General features: G+C 42.0%; 1 protein-coding gene across 1 annotated transcript in view; it reads left to right on the top strand.

The window, feature by feature from the left end:
• Positions 1 to 21725, top strand: part of LOC126425306 (collagenase-like) — a 176942-nt gene extending 155217 nt beyond the window's left edge. Inside the window, exon 6 of the mRNA XM_050088285.1 lies at positions 21421 to 21725. Coding sequence (XP_049944242.1) covers positions 21421 to 21588 — 168 coding nt within the window. The 3' untranslated portion in view covers positions 21589 to 21725. The remainder of the gene's footprint in view (positions 1 to 21420) is intronic.
• The last annotated feature ends 2616 nt before the right edge of the window (positions 21726 to 24341 follow it).

Genomic DNA, 24341 nt, shown 5'->3' with positions numbered 1-24341 from the left:
CTCCCATGGAGACGATCGTAGAGATGCTGGATGTAGTCCTGTGGAACGGCTTGCCATGCCATTTCCACCTGGCGCCTCATTTGGACCAGCGTTCGTGCTGGACGTGCAGACCGCGTGAGACGACGCTTCATCCAGTCCCAAACATGCTCAATGGGGGACAGATCCGGAGATCTTGCTGACCAGGGTAGTTGACTTACACCTTCTAGAGCACGTTGGGTGGCACGGGATACATGCGGACGTGCATTGTCCTGTTGGAACAGCAAGTTCCCTTGCCGGTCTAGGAATGGTAGAACGATGGGTTCGATGACGGTTTGGATGTACCGTGCACTATTCAGTGTCCCCTCGACGATCACCAGTGATGTACGGCCAGTGTAGGAGATCGCTCCCCACACCATGATGCCGGGTGTTGGCCCTGTGTGCCTCGGTCGTATACAGTCCTGATTGTGGCGCTCACCTGCACGGCGCCAAACACGCATACGACCATCATTGGCACCAAGGTAGAAGCGACTCTCATCGCTGAAGACGACACGTCTCCATTCGTCCCTCCATTCACGCCTGTCGCGACACCACTGGACGCGGGCTGCACGATGTTGGGGCGTGAGCGGAAGACGGCCTAACGGTGTGCGGGACCGTAGCCCAGCTTCATGGAGACGGTTGCGAATGGTCCTCGCCGATACCCCAGGAGCAACAGTGTCCCTAATTTGCTGGGAAATGGCGGTGCGGTCCCCTACGGCACTGCGTAGGATCCTACGGTCTTGGCGTGCATCCGTGCGTCGCTGCGGTCCGGTCCCAGGTCGACGGGCACGTGCACCTTCCGCCGACCACTGGCGACAACATCGATGTACTGTGGAGACCTCACGCCCCACGTGTTGAGCAATTCGGCGGTACGTCCACCCGGCCTCCCGCATGCCCACTATACGCCCTCGCTCAAAGTCCGTCAACTGCACATACGGTTCACGTCCACGCTGTCGCGGCATGCTACCAGTGTTAAAGACTGCGATGGAGCTCCGTATGCCACGGCAAACTGGCTGACACTGACGGCGGCGGTGCACAAATGCTGCGCAGCTAGCGCCATTCGACGGCCAACACCGCGGTTCCTGGTGTGTCCCCTGTGCCGTGCGTGTGATCATTGCTTGTACAGCCCTCTCGCAGTGTCCGGAGCAAGTATGGTGGGTCTGACACACCGGTGTCAATGTGTTCTTTTTTTCATTTCCAGGAGTGTAGCTACACGCATGAAAGATCTCTTGCGCGCGTTGTTTGGTGATGATCGTGTTCTCAGCCTCCCAGGTCCCCAGACCTCAGTCCGCGCGATTATTGGCTTTGGGGTTACCTGAAGTCGCAAGTGTATCGTGATCGACCGACATCTCTAGGGATGCTGAAAGACAACATCCGACCCCAATGCCTCACCATAACTCCGGACATGCTTTACAATGCTATTCACAACATTATTCCTCGACTACAGCTATTGTTGAGGAATGATGGTGGACATATTCAGCATTTCCTGTAAAGAACATCATCTTTGCTTTGTCTTACTTTGTTATGCTAATTATTGCTATTCTTATCAGATGAAACGCCATCTGTTGGACATTTTTTGAACTTTTGTATTTTTTTTTTTTTGTTCTAATAAAACCTCATGTCATTCCAAGCATGTGTGCCAATTTGTACCTCTCTATCTACATCACTCCGTGATTTATTCAGTTTACAAATTTATACTGACTTTGATCTCCTGGTAGTTTCCTCATTGGTCTTTAATTACTCTGAACCGGACAAACCTCATGAGATCTCTGTCCTTCCTATGAAGAACTAACTGTAGAAATGCTTGTTTGATATTGGTATTTAAGGCTACAGGACATAGACAGAATCTCAGTAATAATGAATGGATTCCAAGGAGTAAAGCAGGGCCCATTTCTAAAGGGTAATTCAACGAATAGTTCTTCTTGTATAACAAACTGCCGAATACAATTCTCCATTTGATGAAGCACAGAGGTTTTCTTTTTTTACTTCATGATGTGGAATATAAAATGTATTGCGCAATCTGTCCCGAATGGGAAGCTTCCACACACATGTCTCTTTGTCGCAGTGTATTGTCTCCGCCTGAAAAATCTCTTTTTGGTTAATGTCCTTTATAAATATATCCTCCAGTGAAATAAATGTTTTCCCTGCTCGCTGAATAATACTAGGCACCATAATGCTGGATTTTCTGGAGAAAGAAACCCTTCTTTTTGTAGGGTTTTGAAAAGTCTTAGGCCAAGTCCTTCAGATTCCGGATTCAGATTTCTTGTTTGTTCCCCTGCCATCGCCATTCATTCTCGCCGTCGTTTGCCATCACAAGGTTTGGCATAGTGCCTCATTTGCTCTAGCTAAGAATGCAGCCTGTAGTTGAAGGTACCAGAACAATGTTAGTTCAATCGAGAGAGAGGGATGGGGAGAGAAATTTTAACGGTTTTCCGATAATAATTTGCTCCTACAAGGGTCTCGGCCTTCCCTTGGGATCACTAACTATACTCTCAATATTGGAAGATACAATCGGGACCCTGGAAAATGAGTATGTGCTTCCAAACGCATCACAGACTTCATGGAATTTCTCCAGATCCCCTTCAGGGAGAATCCTGCAACTCTTTGAAGTAGCAGCTATCACGTCAGAGGTGGTGATACATGTTTCAATTTGTTCTGTAGTTCTTAAACACAGCAACAATGAGAAACTTGGAAATGAATGTTGGCTCACTACCACTAACCTGAGCGCAGCGAGTAAATCTGCTTAATTTTCTGGGCTCACTGATACAAACTCGAGCTATCTAGAGACAAGTAAAGTCTGCTGAAATTACGTCGATTTTCCCCACAGAAGTAGCTGAAAAGGTGTCAGTAGAGACAGCTTTGTGATGGTGTTCACTGCATCCACAGTACGAGAATTTGCTGTTTTACTGCGGTTTCTAGCATTATAACACGGGTTTAGACACATAAAAAAATGATTATGTAGATTTAATTTATTTAATTTTGTTGGCTGTCATTTACTAACTTGCAGTCTTGCGCCAAATGAGTCAGAACTAACAAAATACACGATATAGTCGTACTTTTCGATTAGGTTTTAGCGAGTTTTTAGCTTGCCTTGAATCTATGTGAAGTAACTAACTAGATACACGATATAGTCGTACTTTTCGATTAGGTTTTAGCGAGTTTTTAGCTTCCTTTGAATCTATGTGAAGTATCACTGCAGTGTATGTGAAGTTAGATGACAAGATATTCTGAACGAATTTTTGTGCAGTAAGAGCACCATGAACTCCTCCTTCCAGGAAGTTCAGTAACTTGAAAAATCTCGTTCTGATATTCCACTTCTTCTGTCATGAATAACCTATTTCAGCACGAAACGATCAGAGAATTTTCGGAGGGAGATTTTTTACAACGTGCTACGTCGCCTTTTCCTAGGGCATGCAGTACTTGAATACGACGGTTACATTCCGGGAGTGTACTGTTCAGTGTTTCGGGTGATGCTGTTGACTGTACAGGGTATCCGGAACAATTGAGGGTGCAACTGTATAATGCAACTGCTATCTTACAAGGGAACCTCCCCATCGCGCCCCCCTCAGATTTAGTTATAAGTTGACACAGTGGATAGGCCTTGAAAAACTGAACACAGATAAACTGAGAAAACAGGAAGAAGTTGTGTGGAACTATGAAAAAAAGGACATCACACACATCCATGCCCGAGGCAGGATTCGAACCTGCGACCGTAGCGGTAGTGCGGTTCCAGACTGAAGCGCCTAGAACCGCTCGGCCACAGCGGCCGGCAAACTCCAAAGGGTCCCTCTAATATTCCCCTGTTGGGCAACACCTTCGGTGCCATCCACACACCTTTGTTGAGGACTTTACCAATGTAACTGCCAGAAACTTCTATACCAATGGCGGTCCTCTAAACACTGAAGGCAAGCAAACCACTCTTAAAATATGTCGAAGGGGTTGCCTAACCCTCAGGTGCTAGAGTAGCCGCAATGGTGAATTAGTGTCGAAATTTCTAGATTTCTGCCAGGTACATTTGTAGAATGTTCAACAAACGTGGCACCGTTGCCGAAATGGAGTGGGAGGGCGTACCTTCCTGTTTCATTCACGCACATGTTAACGTTGTACCCCTAAATGATCATGCCACAGGAGGGCGCAAAAAAGGAGGGCTGAAAAAGCAGAAACCCCCTTGGCTGCTTCGGATCACGTAGAAATTTCGTCAAGTGGTTTGAAGAGCCCCTATCAGTTCCACTCTGTATGCCAGAGCAAAAATTGCGATCACAGTACACTCGAAAGGAGTGAGATCACGTTCTGTGTTGCTGCAGCCTAAGGATGTTCCTCTGTCAGAAACGTAATGGTGTCTTCCAGAGTAATCATGTAGATGTAGATGTAGGTGCTAAGTAGGTTTGAAACGCCCAGGGGGCAGCAGTAGTGAGAAACGTGTGTGGAACAACTCCCGGAGGGAAGGGCTGGTTTCACTGACGCCCTTTCTGCCGTCCCCTGAGAAATTTTCGTATCGATTGTAATCGGCGATGTGTGTCAAATGTTTTCCTTGAAAACCCATTAGAAAATCTCACGATTTCAATGGTGGGTATTGTAGTCTACCCTCCATCAAAAAAGGCGTCAAAAGAAGGGATGACGTGCGACGTTCCCATCGTGTGATGACGTCCGGGGTGACACTGGGCAACACTGCGGTGAAATTTTCTGCCATTGTGACATCATTAATCCACCCCGCAACTCATTTGGACTTCTGAGCTGTGGCTTTTTCCTTCATGTGTCGACATCTTGCTGCCTGAAGCGCCGCCGAGTCCAAGTCGCCGAGTCGCAGTGGGAGACAATTACGGATTGTCGAAGAAGTCATGCCTTAATTTTATTGTGCGATTTAGGGATGGACTGGGTACAAGTAACCACCTGCTAAAGACAAGAAGGAAACCCAGAACTGCCTAAGGCTGTCCTCAGTAAAAATAAACAAACGAAAAACGAATGCAGAAGCGCAGTGTGCAATAGCGGGTGCAATAGCTGGTAAAGGGTACACGTTTTTGTTAGACAAGCACACGCTGAATGTCAGAAGGAACCCCAGATCTGTCGGATGCTGTTCTCGGTAAAGATAAACACAGGAAAAACGAATGCAGTAGTGGAATGTGCAATAGTGGGTACAACAGCTGGTGGCGCATGTTCCGGTACCCTCGAGAGAATTAGTCGGTGAGAGGCAATGGAAACAACTGCACTATAGATCGAGTTGGGTAGGGGACAGTGAAGCTCAGTCACTGAGGTCGATAAGAGGCAATGGAACCAATGCATTATAGGCTGAGTTGGGTAGAGGACAGTGATGTTCGACGCTGCGGTAGATGCTGAAGAAATTTCAGTTGCAGGCAACCAAGTTCAGGCAGCGTGTGCAAGTAGACTTTGATGTAAGCGATGGCTATAGCATGATCCTAGGGTAAGAGTTTCTGTATCAGCGTCACGCCATGGTTGACCTTTGATGACATGTGGTGGAGCTTAGTGGGAAAACATTACGGCTAGGGAAAGCTGTCGTCAGTTCCGATCCATCGCAAATGGAGTCTGTTGTACAAGATAACCCAGTTAAACTGTTAACAACGACATTAGGCCTTAATTCACATGATTGGGTGCTGAGTGGGACCGGGAAGTCGCTATGGGTGAATGTTAGGCCCGAGTTACCGACAGGTACGTTTCGTGTAGTGGACCCACTGAAAAATAGTGACATATTAGATGCAGCTTCTTGATTAGTAAAGTGAAGCATCATAAGCACACAGAAGAAGGACGGTGGTAGAGTAAAAGTCATCAATGTGGGTAATTTTTGTGCTTAGAAGGTTATGTTGTTAAAGAGAACTTTGTTGGTGGGGAACGAGTCAGCTGCATAGGAGGTGTAGGATATGAGGGGAGAGGGGGCACAGGATGCTGCTAAGACTGGGAACCAACTACTGGCGTACTGGAGGTCATATGGAATATGTCAGTCTCTGCAGCTGATTTTACAACAGGTTATTCATCAGCAGTTGGCTGACAGCATATTAGAAAAATTAGTAGTCCCTGGGAGAGGTAGGAATTGCAATTGTACCAAAGAAGTCTGTGGGTGGTTTGAGGCAATATCGATTCTGTTGGGATTAGCGTCATTTAAATGGTAATGAACAAGGAACAAGACTTTTGGTCAGGTGAATACAGGATTATAAATACAAAATCGAATAGGGGTAATGCAGGAGTAGGTTTAATAATGAACAAAACAATAGGAATGCGGGTAAGCTGCTACAAACAGCACAGCGAACGCTTTGTTGTGGTCAAGATAGACACGAAGTCCACGTCTACGACAGTAGTACTAGTCTATGTGCCATTATCTGTAAAGATGATGAAGAAATTGAAGAAATGTATGATGAGATAAAAGAAATTATTCAGATAGTGAAGGGAGACGAAAATTTAATACTCATGGGTGACTGGAATTCGATAGTAGGTAAAGGAAGAGAAGGGAACGTACTAGGTGAATATGGAATGGGGGTAAGAAATGAAAGAGGAAGCCGCCTTGTGGAATTTTGCATAGAGCACAACTTAATCATAGTTGGTTCAAGAATCATAAAAGAAGGTTGTATACATGGAAGAAGCCTGGAGATACTGACAGTTTTCAGATAGATTATATAATGGTAAGACAGAGATTTAGGAACCAGGTTTTAAAGTGTAAGACATTTCCAGGGGCAGATGTGGACTCTGACCACAATCTATTGGTTATAAACTGTGGATTAAAACTGAAGAAACTGCAAAAAGATGGGAATTTAAGAAGAGGGGACCTGGACTAAACCAGAGGTTGTACAGAGTTTCAGGGAGAGCATAAGGAAACAATTGACAAGAATGGGGGAAAGAAATATAGTAGAAGAAGAATGGGTAGCTCTGAGGGATGAAGTACTGAAGGCAGCAGAGGATCAAGTAGGTAAAAAGACGAGGGCTAGTAGAAATCCTTGGGTAACAGAAGAAATATTGAATTTATGTGACGAAAGGAGAGGCAGGCAGAAAGGAATACAAACGTCTCAAAAATGAGATCGATAGGAAGTGCAAAATGGCTAAGCAGGCATGGCTAGAGGACAAATGTAAGGATGTAGAGGCTTATCTCACTAGGGCTAAGATAGATACTGCCTACAGGAAAATTAAAGATACCTTTGGAGAAACGAGAACCACTTCTATGAATATCAAGAGCTCAGATGGAAACCCTGTTCTAAGCAAAGAAGGGAAAGCAGAAAGGCGGAAGGAGTATATAGAGGGTCTATACAAGGGCGATGTACTTGAGGGCAATGGACGCAAATGGAAGAGGATGTAGATGAAGATGAAATGGGGGGTATGATACTGCGTGAAGAGTTTCACAGACCACTGAAAGACCTAAGTCGATACAAGGCCCCGAGAGTAGACAACATTCCATTAGAACTACTGACAGCCTTGGGAGAGCCAGTCCTGACAAAACTCTACCATCTGGTGAGCAAAACGTATGAGACAGGCGAAATACCCTCAGACTTCAAGAAGAATATAATAATTCCAATCCCAAAGAAAGTAGGCATTGATAGATGTGAAAATTACCGAACTATCAGTTTAATAACTCACGGCTGCAAAATACTAACGCGAATTCTTCATAGACGAATGGAAAAAGTGATAGAAGCCGACCTCGGGGAATATCAGTTTGGATTCCGTAGAAATGTTGGAACACTTGAGGCAATACTGACCTTACGCCTTATCTGAGAAGGTGACAGGGGTAAAATACAGGGAGCGAAAGGCTATTTACAATTCGTACAGAAACCAGATGGCGGTTAGAAGAGTCGAGGGACATGGAAGGGAAGCAGTGGTTGGGAAGGGAGTGAGACAGGGTTGTAGCCTCTCCCCGATGTTGTTCGATCTGTATATTGAGCAAGCAGTAAAGGAAACAAAAGAAAATTTCGATGTAGGAATTAAAATCCATGGAGAAGAAATAAAAACTTTAAGGTTCGCCGATGACATTCTAATTCTGTCAGAGACAGCAAAGGACTTGGAAGGGCAGTTGAACGGAGTGGACAGTGTCTTGAAAGGAGGATATAAGATGAACATCAACAAAAGCAAAACGAGGATAATGGAATGTAGTCGAATTAAGTCAGGTGATGCTGAGGGAATTAGATTAGGAAATGAGACACTTGAAGTAGTAAAGGAGTTTTGCTATTTGAGGAGCAAATTTAACATTGGAGGGTAGCGTGGAGGGTAAAAATCGTAGAGGGAGACCAAGAGATGAATACACAAGCAGATTCAGAAGGATATAGGCTGCAGTAGGTACTGGGAGATGAAGAAGCTTGCACAGGATAGAGTAGCATGGAGAGCTGCATCAAACTAGTCTCAGGACTGAAGACCACAACAACAACAACAAACAAATGGTAAGACTACGATAGATACCTACCCAACTCCAAACGTCACAGAGACGATCGCTAATCTTTGGCAGTGTTGGGACTTCTCACCAGTGGCATTGAAGAGTGGGTATCATCGGTTAGAAGTCGCTCCAGAGCATAGAACGAAGACTTTGTCTTCAGCACCTTGGGGAAATTATCGGTATTTCCTTGGGGAAATTATTTGTTTGGTTTTTAAGAATGCACCAGCGACATTCCAAAGTTTGTTAGATGAGGTGTTGAAAGTATTGAAGTCTTGTCGATGCCAAGTGATGGATGACATATTTGTTTTTGCATTGGGTGTTCAATAACACAGACAAAGCCTGAAAGAAATATTCAAGACATTACGAGCTGCTTGCCTAACACTGTGTAGGGAGAAATGCTACTTTGTGTTGCAAGATTATTTGGGTGACATAGTTACTAAGGTTGGTGTGACGACTGATCCGAGTTTGATATAGGGGCTGCAAGATTTTCCGAATCAGGAATGAGAAAGGAGCTACAATAATGTCTAAACCTCAGAAATTTTTGTAGAAAGTTCACGAGTGGATTTGTGGATATGTCACGACTGCTTATGCAGTTATTAAAGAAATATACACGTTTGTGTGATCTTAAGACAGTCAAGGTCGTTCGTCGAATTAATGGAGATACTAACGTTGAATCCAGTGTCGATGTTTCCAGATTTCATAAGAAATTTATATTATTATGTGATGCATCAGACCAAGCCCTCGTGTGCAGTTTGTGCCTGAGGCTGATGGAGATGAACACCATATCACTTGTGTATTAAGACAAAGTAAGGGGAACCAGAACGTTCTATCTTCTCCATGTTAATTTCAGCAAATACAAGGAACTTTTTTAGCTGAAGCATTAAACTTACAGCTCCAAAATTTGGAGAATATTTTCAATGAGTATAGAGTTATAACGCCATGTTAAGTAATACTTATTGGTTTCTGTTTTGCAGTTTTTTTAAATGTTGCCAATTTTTTCTCTAAAGTTTTGCATCTTTACTTCTGTAGCTCCTTAATTATACAATTTTTTTACAATTTGTTATAACAATTAAGGAAATTAAATAAATGGTATTGTAGTTAGTAGTTTTTAAGAAAATGTTCCCTAAATATGAAAATTAGAAAATTAGAAACTTGCAGCAAATGGCTACAAAGTCTTTTAATACACTCCATATGATGGGTCATCAGCATCCTCTTCTTTTTCTAGTGCTAGTTTTCTTTTCACAGGTCTCTGCTTCCCTTTTGCTACGTGTTGCAGACTTCTGTCTCTTCTTGCTGCATTTCTTAGTCGTTCTTCATCCGTTAGGCGCATTGCGAAAATGCTATTGTGCCTGGTTGGAAACCTAAGCATTTCAGCACATAGCGTTTCCGGCACTGTATGTTGCAACTCCATCATACACTCCAAAGTGCAATCTGAAAAAAATTCTTTTCGCGCCCTCTACTTCCATTGTTCAACTGTGCCATGAAAATTTCCCTCAGAACGTTCTTTATATTCCTCCTTGGTATTGCCCTTACATCTACAATGTTTGGAGAGAGTAACAACATCAATAATTTTGCAACTGTCTGCACTGGTAGCTGTCACGATTCCATTTAGACATTTACGACCTCTACCTTGCCATGATCCATCCAAAGAAATAGTCATTCTCCACAATTTCCATTATCAGTCACAGCCTCTTTAGCTGCTTTCTCCATCGTTGTTTGTGCAACATCTTCAGCAGAAGACCTCACCAATTCATTATAAAATTCGAACTTGGTTGGCGCTTTTGACAAGTTCATAATTCCACATAACATTGTTCCTCTAGCACTGCCCTTTCCTATGCCGTGCATGCCATACACTAGCCTAACATTTATGTCATACACCTTCTTTCCATTGTTAACACTACTAGGAATACTATTAGAATTATAAAACGGAACCTCTACACCACATTTGTCACTCTTCATTAACATTTTACATATCAAACCAATGTGTGAAATTATTTTCAATTCGAGTCCTCTTTCTTTGCAAACTTGGAATAATACATTATGTTTCAAAATATTTGACAGCAAGGAAATGTTAATTATTTCATTCACATCATTACTGTAATTTGCATAGTTTTCAAATTTTTTCTGCTATCAAAAGGTTTCTTGCTGGAAGAAGTTTTCTCACACAGATTGAGAGTGGATGGCGAAGCAGACGGAACAGCATCTCCCTTCAAAACAACAAGGGATTTGTTATTTCACTCACTGCGTCTTTAATTATACATTCGATTGCTGAAATGGGACACATTTATATCCACAAACCAAATATGTAAAACAGATACGAGGAACATTCGTAAAATACTCAAAATTGCTGAGCCAAACAACAAACACATAGCAAAAACGTCAAAAGTCAACAAACACGGCGTGCCATTTATGTTTGCGGATATGAACGATTATTTGTCACAGATATAAAGGCCTACAACGTTGGAAAACAGAACACTGGTGATTTCCGCCACTAAACGCTAACTAAAGACAGCGAGCGGTGCCGTCAGAGATAACACACTAACTCGCTATGGCCATTTACGTGGCGCGACGCGGTGCATCAACTTTGAAATGGTAAAAAACACGCTAAGTGAAGCCTGACTTGTTTTAATCAGAAAAGTCTAAATAGTGTTACAAAGAAGAACCCCAAAAAACGTTAATTTTGACATTTTCATCGTTCCTGCTCCCCTTAATGTAACGGAGAGAAATTATGCAATGGCAGAAAGAGAGATGAATGGTCTACTGTATGGTGTAACGTACAGCCTGTGTTACCTGTCTGGAAAGAAGATCAGTGTGGTGACAGATCATGCTGCTTTTAAATGGTAACTAGGTTTGAAGCCGCTATCCAGTAGGCTGACAAGATTGGCCTTAGAGCTCAGTGATTCTGAGTATGACGTAAAAGGGAGGTTGAGGCACTAGGCTTGCAAAATTGACCAGCAACTTTTGCATGGAATGGACGACAGTAACATAAGCTACATCACAGAGCCCCTCCCATCTCTGTGCCGCCACCCTCTGAGGTAAAGTCCAGGCTGTACGCTGAGGCACCGGCAGGGTGAGAGTCTCCAGCCGCCCTGACTTATTTCCCTGACTTATTTCCCTGACTGGCGCCGTGCTGTGGCATCAACTGGAGGAGACCGGGCTTCGAGTCTGCCAGCACAGCCCGTGTAACGGCTTTGTCATGCTAGCAGGGCAGGAGAGAGAAAGTTGCACATATCAACAAATACATCGATACATCGCGACATGATGCACTTCTACTTACCTTTCCTTACACGCCTACACCGGCCGCTGCAAGTGCGGTCTCCGCCACCGGTCTAGGTCCAGGGGCCATAGATCTGCGTTGGTGTGATGAAAATTTTGACAACACAGAATTTCCACGTCAGTTTGATGGTTAAATCAATGAGAAATGTTTCTAAAAAATTTTAAATCGAAAACAGCAAATATCCATTGAATACCTGTGGGGGAGAACAAAGAATTTTATTACAGGTATGTTTGGTGCTCTGTTTGGAACCACGCTGCAAATAGCGGAGAAGAAATTTCTCAAGACTGTGTTTATGGTGACTCAATTCAGAAGCTTGCGGACTTTTATTTTGCGAATCATTGGTGTCAAACCTTACAGTACCTACTGAGAAAAATGCGTCAGTAACGAATATTGCTCTGGATTGTTGTTCGCCGTTGAAACATTGTTATCCTGCCGTCATCAACGTATTAGTATTATTCGTCAGTCTAGATGCTGATTAAACTGTGGAGGTTTGTTTAGATTGCCAAACGCTACACGGGCTCATAAATGAAATCTACGTATTAGTGACGATCATAAGGATTAGAGGCTGACAAGGAGATCTTTTGCTGACTAATTACGACGAGCAGCACCAACGCATCCCTGAAGGTATGTGCACAGAAAGAGCTCAACCAGTCCAGCATTGGCAGCTCAGTACCAACAACGACAAATTGTACCCCACTACCACTAAGGAAACTGCAATGGAGGAAGCTTTTTGCGAAATGCTGACTGCATCTGGCTGACTGCGGATCGAGGGCGGTGAGTGTTAGCCGTTCTGGGACAGTATTTGGCTGCTTTCGTATCTGAGGTGAAAAGCAGACTAAGTGGTCAATAGTAAAGCACCGTATCAACACTGGACATCGTCCACCAATTAGCTAGCTCTTCTATGAGTCTAGGCAGTCGCCAGTCGGAAGACACATAATTGTGGTTGGAGATCCTGCATGGTCATTCAAATTTCAGACAGTCCTTGGTCCTCTCCTGGGCCAATTGTGAAGAAGTGCAGAATATGGAGATCTTGCATCGACTGAAGAAAATCTTGAATAACATGTCTACACATTGCCACGCAGTGATGACATCCTAAAGTGCATGAAAGTGGCAAAGTGTATCTCTAGTAATGATTTGCAAACAGACTCCTAGCAAAATGAGGTTGAGGAGCATGACCGGACCTTTGGCGTATGGTGGGTAACCTGCTTAGTTACCATTAATGAACGAAGCTTTATTGCTACTTGGGTGACACTGTCGCTTTAGGAAGACATCTGAATAACATCTAACCTGCCTACAACCTATATGGGATCTGTTCAGACTGATTTCTGATTCCGAAAAGGTGCACCTTCACCACGTGGAAAACAAGAAGCTTTGAGCATTTAGTTCGTACCAAAGGAGTCCTTCCTGATCCAGTGGAAATAATAGCCGTAACGATCCTCCACACATTCATGATGTGAGAAGTTCTGGTTGTTGTTGTTTTTTGGGGACGAGATCATACAGTGAGCTCATCGGTATAATCGGATTAGGGAAGGACGGGGAAGGAAGCCGGCCGTGCCCTTTCACAGGAACCATCCCGACATTTGCCTGGAGCGATTTTGGAAAATCACGGAAGACCTAGATCAGGATGGCCGGACGCAGGATTGAACCGTCGTCCTCCAGAATGCGAGTCCAGTGTGCTAACCAGTGCGCCACCTCGCTTGGTGGAGAAGCTCTCTCACAATGTGCTCATACTGCTTGCCATTTATAAGGAACTCCTGTTTTGTGTACCAATGCACTTCATTTGCGCGTATTTCAAGGAGCCTTAAAATCTTCCTGTAACGAGAGCCACAAACATGTTTGCTTGCCCTTAGGTTGTCTCTGACACTTCTGCACGTTGCATAACGAGAAAGCCGAGACAGAACGTTTCCCTGACGCTAGCATTTGTGGAGTGGGTTCAGTTCTAGTATTCAGGAAGGTGCTTCTGCCCTGCTCTCCACATTCGAAATGAACTACCTGCACCTGAGAAAGTGTGTCTTTCAGTTAGCTGAATCATTAAAATATTCTTGGCATATTTATTTGGCTAACCATTCACCAGTGCGATGGACCATAACAGCAGTGAAGAAGGACGTACTGATCAAAGGAGGATTACAATTAAAAAAGGGAACATCGTATTAGAATTACTGTAACCTGATGGGGCAGAAAAGGTAGGTTATCATCCCGACACATATACAGTCAGCTGTTTTCCTATTTTTCCATGAACTCCAAAATCTGATCACCTGGAATTCGTAAAGACTGCCTTAGTCTCAGTTATCTCTGGGCAGGACTCTACCGATCTGTTAGACACTATCTGAGCTACTGTAAGGAATGCCAGCGATGGAAGCACATGCCACAGCTACCTCTGGGACATCTGGTACCAATTCTGCCCGCAGCAGCACCGTTGCACCGAACTGATACCGACATCTAGAGGAGGTTCCCTAAGTTGACATATAATTATTTTGGCTGAATACCTCACATTTTATGGTTTCACCAAGGCAGTGTCACTTCTCAAAGCTTCGGATGTTGCTATGATCCATGTACTATACATCATTTTGAAGTACAGTGCTCCAACACTGGTCATAGAAAGGTTTCCTTGTTGAGGTTAGAATGTGAGGTAATTTCATGTTGCGATATCACCCATAGAATGACGACTCCTGGCCAGGCACAGACGATTGGCCTCACAGGACAGTTTAATGAGACCTTGGCAGATCTATTGGAGATGCAGACTGATGTCAAACAGGAGTGGAATACAAAATGCCCCGTGTAACATTCTTGAACACAGCAGAAAAACAGACTTCACCACAGTCGTGAGGCAGAAATGAAAACAGATACACAGCGCCCGTTTCATCGCGACAATACTCAGTACAGCTGCATGAAACACATCACCAAGACGAAAGAAGCAAGATAGCTGACTCACGTACAGACTTTAAACACACCCACGAAAAAGACCGAGATCACTATGGTGCCTAATGCCATCCTGTGAGATACAGCCAGGCAGATTTGATATGGACATTTAAACCTGTGTAGGAAGGTGAACTCCAGGAAAAGATACTAAAGCAGATCTACTTTGTGCTGTATCGTATTGTTTGTCGGTTCTCAGATGCCACTTACAAAGTCGAGGATTGTAACCCCATCATCAAGAGGACCAATATGTAGAGATGTCGTCCATGTACTTCATATGACGACCTACTAGAGTTCTGAGGGGCAGATAACTCTGGAAGCTCCTCAGTCAAGGAAACTGAAGACCACCTCGACAACTGTGAAGCTTTGACAGAGCGACTACCTTCAATGTTTGCCATCTTGCAGTGGATGTGACAACACGACTGGAACGTGAGAATCCCAGTATTGCCATGCCGAGCTTCACTGACACGATTTAGATCCAGGGTGCTGCAGTCGGCTCCAGTGAGAACATCAGAAACAACATGTCGCTGTTTATCCAGGAGAGGGAGAAATGCCGTGGACTGCACTGTATGCAATGTGCTGTAACGGTTAGCCGTCATTGACAGGCATGCCGATTAGATTATATTAGATTCCAGTTTCGTTCCATAGACTCATGGATGAGATGATTTTCGTGGATGTGGAACACTTCGGAACCTATAACACAGAAAGCACAGAACATTTCAATATAAAACTCACTTCCCCGATCATTTGTCAAGAGATAATAAAAACATGTCCCTTACTGCTTACGTGAGGGGTAAATTGCTTTCTTATCACGCAGTGGGCCTGCGTTTGATTCCCGGCTGAGTTGGAGGTTTCCTCTGTTCGTGTCTTAGGGGTTGTGTTGTCCTCATCATCATTTCGTCATCATTGACACGCAGGTCGCCCAATGGGGCATCGCCTGAAATAAGACTTGAAACCCGGTGGCCGAACTTCGCAGAACTGGGCCTCCTGACCATCAATACCAAACGATCATATCATTTTGTTAAAATATATGATTACATTACAGTAAATTGGAACTGATAATATTTGGAGAATTCATACACTGTCAGAAGGTAACATAGTTAAGTACGTTTAATAAATTTATCATACACAAAATACCTAATCTTGACTGTTGTGACCAAGTGAGGTCATAACAGAATCTAAAGTTTCTACTTAAGCTGTTCTAACAGTTCCTTGTAACATACTCTAGAGTAGAAGGAGTTGTCTACCAAAAACGTGCTTCAATCTGTCCTTTAATTGTGTTTTAGCAGAAAGCTTTTAATGGTACTGGCAATTTATTGAAAATGTGTGTTCATGACAATTGGATCAATTTTGCACCTAGTTGAGTCATTTTAGGTCTTTATGTACATTGTTCTCTTCCTAGTACTGACACTACGTATTGAGCTATTGGTTGAAAAAGAGGCATATTATTTGCAACAAATTTCATTAAAAAATTAATATACTAAGAAGCGATGTTTACGATACCCAGTTCGATGAACTGGTTTCTACATGATGTTCCTGAATTTACTCCACAAATGAGTCTTATTATACTCTTTTGAACTCTAAAAACTTTTTCTCGATTTGATGAGTTATACCAAAATATGTTCACATATGAGATTACAGAATCAAAGTAAGCAAAATATGCATTTTTTTACATTTGTATCTGCTACATTTGACGTCATTAGGATTGCAAATATAGACCTGCTTTGGCGCTTTATCAATTCTGTGATATGCCCTTCCCAAGTGAACTCATTATCGAGTTGTAATCCCAGAAATCTAACAATGTCAACTTCTTCTATCTGTATGTGTTCATATGTTAGACATACGCTGGGAGGAAGTCTCTTACAGATTCTGAAATGCATAAGTTAAATGACTGCCGATCGCCCATTCAAACCCAACCACCAGCATCTATTTGTCATTTAGTGGTTTTCATTTCTGGAAAGTTTCTGAAATTTGAAATGTTCGTATAATATGGAATTTTCGATGCTGTATAAACGGCAGCATTATCGATTCAGGAATCACTTGTCTTGTTTCTGTGTGTTTGTGGTTGTAAAAAACATGCTTTCGATTGTAAGTGTTGTGGTAGACCAATGGCTTTGTGTTGAGGTTTTGTCTTGATTGTAGTTAGAACATGACACCTTGATAGTTTGCCAGTTCATTAAAGGACCAAATAGAAAAAACTCATACAGGTAATACCACTCTGGTTAAAAATTGATTTGAAGAGGTACCGTTAATTGTTACATTATCACAGATTAAGATTCATTATTATATTCTCACAGAATAACGTTCACTGCTCCTGCTCTTTTACAAAACTAAGGAAGCCGCAGTACTGTTGGCTATGGTGATGTGCTGCAGGCTGTCCTACGTGTCCTCCGACGCTGAGATGTATTTATAGCGCCTGCCATTCACACACACACACACAGATACAGTTGGCAAAGCCAACATGTTATAATGGCAATATCGTTCCACCTACTGGTGGTCTGTTCAGTTTCCATATTGATCCACTCCATAACTTTCATCGCAAGAAATTTGGTGCACTGGGAGCCCCACACGCATCCGCTTCAGTCACGCACTGCCACCTGACTCTTAGCTGTCGGCACCCCACATGCCCTCCACGCCTTGCCAACTTCCCCTGCGGTCTATGCTACCTCTGTCTCTCACAATTTAATTATATAATGCAAGTTTGTTCTACCGAAACTTATCAATTTATCAGCGGCTACAATATATTCACAATCAGATTTTACTAACTAAATAACTTTTCATTGTGAAATACTTTAGACAAATATGTAAAATTAACGACAATTATTTTATTAAAGGCAAGGATAACAAAACGATTAATTTGGTTATAGAAACCTGTGTATTCTGTGTAGTACACAAGAAACTCAAATCCATTGAGGAAGTAATTGCAGCTGCATGTAACATTGTTTGGGCAAGACTCAATAGCAGGACTGGTCATAAATTATAATTGGATTCTTTTATTGATAACCAAACTCACTTCGTAATGTTACTGAAAACGTGAGAGAGAACCATTAGATCACTAGAATGTTAAGTTTCTCAATCATATTGTAATCACTGGATGAGACTTTAATTCAACAACTGGTGGGGATAATTACAGTTTTTTTAGTGGCAGACGTGACAAGACATCCTGCGAAACATCAATAAATGCCTTCTCTGATAACTACCAGCAACATATAGTTCAGAATTCCAGTCATGGCGGCAGTAGTGTATATTGGATTTAATGAGGCAAATACACCTGATCTGTCTGAGAATGTCCAGAGTGAAACTTGTCTCAACGACTATGAGGTAGCTGTAGCAACAACGATTACCAGTTTAAAAAGGGCAACAGAAACAGTTTCAAGGATTTATATGTTCAGTAAAACAGATTAAGATGAAGGAATTGTAGAGCTACTATGGCTCAAATTCAAAAGAATAGTTGACCATACCTTAGATAAATACGTACCTGGCAGAACAGTTCGTGGTCGATGGGACGTTCCTTGGTATATGGTCACTGTGAAGAAGTTTCTAAGGAAACAGAGACAACCGCATATTCGGTCTAAAACATGGAATACCGATGTACATACAGGGATGCTGATTTGGCTTTAAAGTAGACAGTGCGTGACGCCCTCAGTGAGTACCATAGTAGAATATTACCCAAAGATGTCACATAACACGAAGAAATATTGGGCATATGTAAAGGCTGTTAGTGGCCTCAGAGTTAGTGCTCAGAAACACATGGACAAGACAGGAACTGAAACTTTGGGTTTCAAGTGTTCCTTTACAAAGGCAAACTCACAAGTACTGCCCCAATTTTATTCTCGTGCCAGTGCAAAGACGACTGATATAGACATTAGCGTCAGTGGCGTTGAGGAACAGCTGAAGTCGTTACACTGAACAAAGCTCCAAGGATTTATGGAATCCCTGTCGGTTTCTATACATGATTTGCGACTCAGTTAGAACCACTTTTAACCGTTATACATCGAAAATCACTCGAATAGAACTCTATGCCGTTTGCTGGGAAGAATGCACGGGTCATACCTGTGTCCACGAAGGACATCAGGACTGATCGACAAACTTACCGACAAATATCATTGGCAGCTATTTGTTGTAGAATCTCAGAACATACTCTGAGTTCAGAGACCTCCTCCATGCCAGCCATCACGGATTCTGTAAATATCGACGTCTGACGTTCAACTCGCTCTTTTTCCACATGAATCTCTGAAAGCCATGGATCAAGGCACTCAGATATGTGCAGTGTTTCTTGACTTCCGCAAAGCGTTCGATACAGTTCCCCACAGTCGTTTAATGAACAAAGTAAGAGCATATGGACTATCAGATCAATTGTGTGATTAGATTGAAGAGTTCCTAGATAACAGAACGCAGCATGTCATTCTCAATGGAGAGAAGTCTTCCGAAGTAAGAGTGATTTCAGGTGTGTCACAGGGGAGTGTCGTAGGACCGTTGCTATTCACAATATACATAAATGAACTTGTGGACGACATCGGAAGTTCACTGAGGCTTTTTGCAGATGATGCTGTGGTATATCGAGAGGTTGTAACAATGGAAAATTGTACTGAAATGCAGGAGGATCTGCAGCGAATTGACACATGGTGCAGGGAATGGCAATTGAATCTCAATGTAGACAAGTGTAACGTGCTGCGAATACATAGAAAGAAAGATCCCTTATCATTTAGCTACAATATAACAGGTCAGCAACTAGAAGCAGTTAATGCCATAAATTATCTGGTAGTACGCATTAGGAGTGATTTAAAATGGAATGATCATATAAAGTTGATCGTCGGTAAAGCAGATGCCAGACTGAGATTCATTAGAAGAATCCTAAGGAAATGCAATCCCAAAACAGAGGAAGTAGGTTACAGTACACTTGTTCGCCCGCTGCTTGAATACTGCTCAGCAGTGTGGGATCCGTACCAGATAGGGTTGATAGAAGAGATAGAGAAGATCCAACGGAGAGCAGCGCGCTTCGTTACAGGATCACTTAGTAATCGCGAAAGCGTTACGGAGATGATAGATAAACTCCAGTGGAAGACTCTGCAGGAGAGACGCTCAGTAGCTCGGTATGGGCTTTTATTGAAGTTTCGAGAACATACCTTCACCGAAGAGTTAAGCAGTATATTGCTCCCTCCTATGTATATCTCGCGAAGAGACCATGAGGTTAAAATCAGAGAGATTAGAGCCCACACAGAGGCATACCCACAATTCTTCTTTCCACGAACAATACGAGACTGGAATAGAAGGGAGAACTGATAGACGTACTCAAGGTACCCTCCGCCACACACCGTCAGGTGGCTTGCGGAGTATGGATGTAGATGTAGATGTAGATGTAGATATTTGATTCAACAACATACATAATATTATCATCGACAGCACGTTCATATGGGCTGTCAAGACATATTTTTGACTGCATTGAGAATTTGTTCGTAGGAAGCACACAGAGAAATCCGTGGAATCTTGGATGGAGAATTTGAACAACACGAATCACCAAGAGCGTGCCATGAAGGGCAGTGCGAATGATCACAGGCTTATTTGACTGCCTGGAGATACGTGGGAAAATGTTAACTGGGGACACTCCGAGAAAGATGTCGTCGTACTTATTGCGAGAAACTTGTAAGAAAATGTCAAGAACTGTCTTTTTGGGCAAAAGCTACAAATATTCTTCAGATCGTCACATCTATAGTAAAGATAAGTTGAGGCAAACGACAGTTCTCACAGACATGTCGCAGAAGCCTTCGCATGCTGCACCCATGGATGGAACACAAACAAACCTCTACGTGGAAAAAAGTACAGAAACCGCACAAAATTGCTGACAAAGATAACTGTGGAGAGACATTAACAATTTGAAGCAAACAAAATGGTCTGAGAATTACGGGATTTTTAATTTAGAGACATAGGTACCTGATTATTTACTAGCAGAAATATAAATTTGCTGGCTAATATATAAGACTTGCTGTGCGTTTATATTTTTAAAGCCACGAATTTTACTCTGGTGGACAAATTTCGTTTTTGTCCATTGTACAATTTTACAGGAAAATCGCTATCGGTAAAATATAATTCATATTGACTGTATAACTACGTCCTTTTTTATTCAGATACTTTTAGTGTAGAACAGTACTTGTTTCCTGGATTCCTTAAGGCATTCGATACAGTTTCACATTTTCGAATGAAGAATATAGTCCGAGCTTTCTGAGTATTGGCCTAGATTCGAGACTGGATTTAGGACTTAAAAGCAGATATGGACAGATATATTTTCAGGAGTACTCCAATGACAGTGTCACTGTTGTGATTTCCACTGTCCATTGTACATACTTTCCTGCTAATAACTTATGACTATAAGTAATGCTACTTAAGTTTAATAATGCCAAGGTCATTGAAGAGACTTTCGCAACATGCTGAAATAGCAACTTCACTTAATCTTTCTTGCCAAACATATCCACATGCTGGTACAACATCAGTCTGTTGTGCACCTCGATGTAAAAGAATGTCTCATATGGAATCCCATCCAGTGTGGACCGCATTGATATCAACATGTGAAACTTAAATTCTAACAATACAGCTTTTTCGTAAGAAAGGAAGTTGTTTGTTGGGAATCAGTGATAAAGCTGTTACATTATTACCCAGACTCTTCCTCGTACTGGTTTGTTTATGCCTTCCATCAGCTTACTTGTGTCATCGGTAAACAAACAGATTCTGAAGAGGCCTTCATACCTGTGGTGCATCCTTTGTATAGGTCAAGGTGTAATATCGTTCATAAACTTTTAATATCAGCAGCAGAAGTCTACAAGATATTGTAAGGTAATCATTTTCTACATTGCAGTATGACCATGGCGGAGCCCTTGTTCTCAAGACCAAAGAAGGCTACAAGCAGATCGGCATTGCCAGCTTTGTGTATGACAAGTGCGACGTACCTATACCTGGTGGCTTCTCCAGGGTAACCTACTTCCTCGACTGGATCACAAAAACTGCTGAAATTGCTGATGACTGAGAAGCTGGCATTGATAGTTACACTGTTCCATTACTAGATCACATTCAATATGTATTATAATGAAACTGAAAAAAAAATCAGCACATGACACTTAATAATAACCCAAAAAATATGTTCTCAGACCACTGTCCACCTGAGTCAGGAAGTAGATTGAACTGCGCTTGATTGCAGCATACACCATGTGCTTTCTGTGGATCAGTTGTTGTCCTCTCTGGATGTTCCCAGCAAGTGACAATATGTGGCTGAAGAAAACTGTTTATCTCTGTGTCAACATGGATTCAAGGAATAAAATTAATATGTAACTATGTTTCTTTTTAGTAATTTATGGGTAGAATGTATTTAGAGAGTGTTTTAATATTTTAAGGTACTCAAACCTATCTAATAATTGTTATGTGTTTCATGACAGCGATGTAGTGGTATACTTTTTCCATGTACCGCTGGGTCTACATTTGGTAACAGCCTATACTAAAAATTCCAGCGGAAACGTTTTCAAATTTTTTTTTTTTTTTGCATTGGACATTAATTTTTCTGAATATTTCAAAGATTTCAGTTATTTTCGAACAAAAATACTAAACAGTTTGAACATGCCCTAGAACTTCAGTCATTTTTTTTTTTTTAAGTTTCCTGTTTTTGCGTTATTTTGCTGTAGAACCTTGCATCGATCACCAGTATAAATTCATCATTCACAAAATCTAAGTCAGGACTCGTATTTAGCTTACGTCACCACACTTAGGTCTGTCAGCAAAGGACAGACATTGAAGACTGAGCGTTTAGTGGTCGACAGTGACACTGTATGTAACGTGACACTGAGGGCTAAAGTCTTGTTTCACAGCTCTTCAAGATCTCTGAATTACTGATACATCCTGCAGTACTGCGAAGACTGGAGGAAGAAGAAGAAGAAGAAGAAGAAGAAGGAACACTACTTCCTGATAATGCATTGTAGGTCTATCTGACCGTGGCAACATGAATATTGTCATGTCATTCCTAACACATCCAGATGGAATCTATTCGAACTTGTGTATATAGTTTTCAAAACGCAATTGCAGCGTAAATAACAGTTAGTACAGTAGATTTGCCAGCATCAATGGAGTAACTTACACAACATCCCACTGACAGAAAGAGTGGAGGCAATGATGTTGCACAGGAAAACGAGGTTCAACTACTGGAATGTTTCTATATCCGTCACCATATATGAGTTGATATCTTTTACACGAGTCTGACATATTCTAGGGTATTTGGTAAGGAATAATTCAAATCTTATTATCGCTTTCAAACAAGACAATATGAATTTAAAACACATTTATCAAGTACATGTAGGAAATAGGAATGAATTTATGAAGGTATGTGGAGTCTGTTGGTATTACAAAAAATACAGGTGTCTGGTAAATGATTAAACAGGAAAATTGAATGACACCCAATAAAAGTGGAATTTCCAGCAACTTCTCTACGTATAGCAATGAAGGAGTTGAATATTTCAGTCTACAATACATTATGATTATATTCACATGTAGGCCATGTATCCAGTCTGAAAATAGGTGTATGAATACACAGAACATTTGTCCATGTGTATGCACAAACTGAATCTATCTATCACATCTTAGTGTGAAACTGAAAAAAAAAACATCAGCAGAAGATCTAGTAGAAAAAAGGCATCAGCAGAAGATCGACAAAAGTGGTCGACATGAAGTCTGTGATGGTTAATCAGCACACTGATGTAAAATTCCAGAAGAACAAGAACATGCTGAAGACAATTAATATGCATACTGCAAGGGCGATGTTAACTGAATAAACACTACAAGATATGAACAAAATAACTTGAAGATATTGAGGGGACACAAGTTCAACAAGAAGTAAATGTCATAACCGTAGAGAAGTTATTTGTTATATTAAATGTAAAGGTTGATGACGATGAACGAATTTTAGAAATACGGAGAAAATAAGTCTACAGAGACCACACAAGTTGCACATTGTGTCGAAATCAGTTTAGTATGCAACAGCATGTTGACAAAACGTAAAGTCATTGATTCACGAAAGGCCATTCGACAGAAATTACGATTTCTAAGGTTAGGACACTCAGAATGAGTTCACTCTCTCACAGAAAAGTTTAATCCAACTGTATCTGTAGAGCGACTCTCACACATTCCTGCTAAGGTACATGGGGCCAAAGAAGAATGATTAGGATGCGATGCTCCTGATTTCTTTAGCTGTCACAGAGACAGTTAAACAGACTCTACATACTGAGGGCAGTGGGTAAGTACAATATATGTAGGCTCCGCAGCCTGTAAGCTTCACCAAGCATGCCCTATTTGTTGAGAATAAGGGTTCTGAAAGAATGCTTGGACTAATGGATCTAATATTCCTAAAACCTTCAATGCCTGGCAGCCATGAACCCAGAGATCTAAAAACGTGTGCTGAAATATTGCGTTGGCACAAACAGTCGAACAAAAAGCCCTAACATTAGGTGGCACACAAACATTATTAAACATGTGTTATGCGGCAGAACCAGTAAAGATACTGACATTCAGCATAAAAAGATAAATATCAATCTCTGGACTACATATATTATGTAACTTCCATTGAAACAAAAGGGCAGCTATGACTGCTCACAGCATCAGCCACTGCTGGAATTAGAGCTCATATGAGTGAAATCACATCAGTCATTCGACAGTTTAGGGAAAGGCAAATTGTTAAACAAATATGGAGACAGTAGTCTGAGAACCACACAAATCAGCACATGAAAGATTTTGTCATAG

Source organism: Schistocerca serialis, chromosome 10, assembly GCF_023864345.2.
Source record: "Schistocerca serialis cubense isolate TAMUIC-IGC-003099 chromosome 10, iqSchSeri2.2, whole genome shotgun sequence".
Classification (NCBI taxonomy): Eukaryota; Metazoa; Arthropoda; class Insecta; order Orthoptera; family Acrididae; genus Schistocerca; species Schistocerca serialis.
This window is presented reverse-complemented; position numbering and strand designations above follow the sequence as displayed.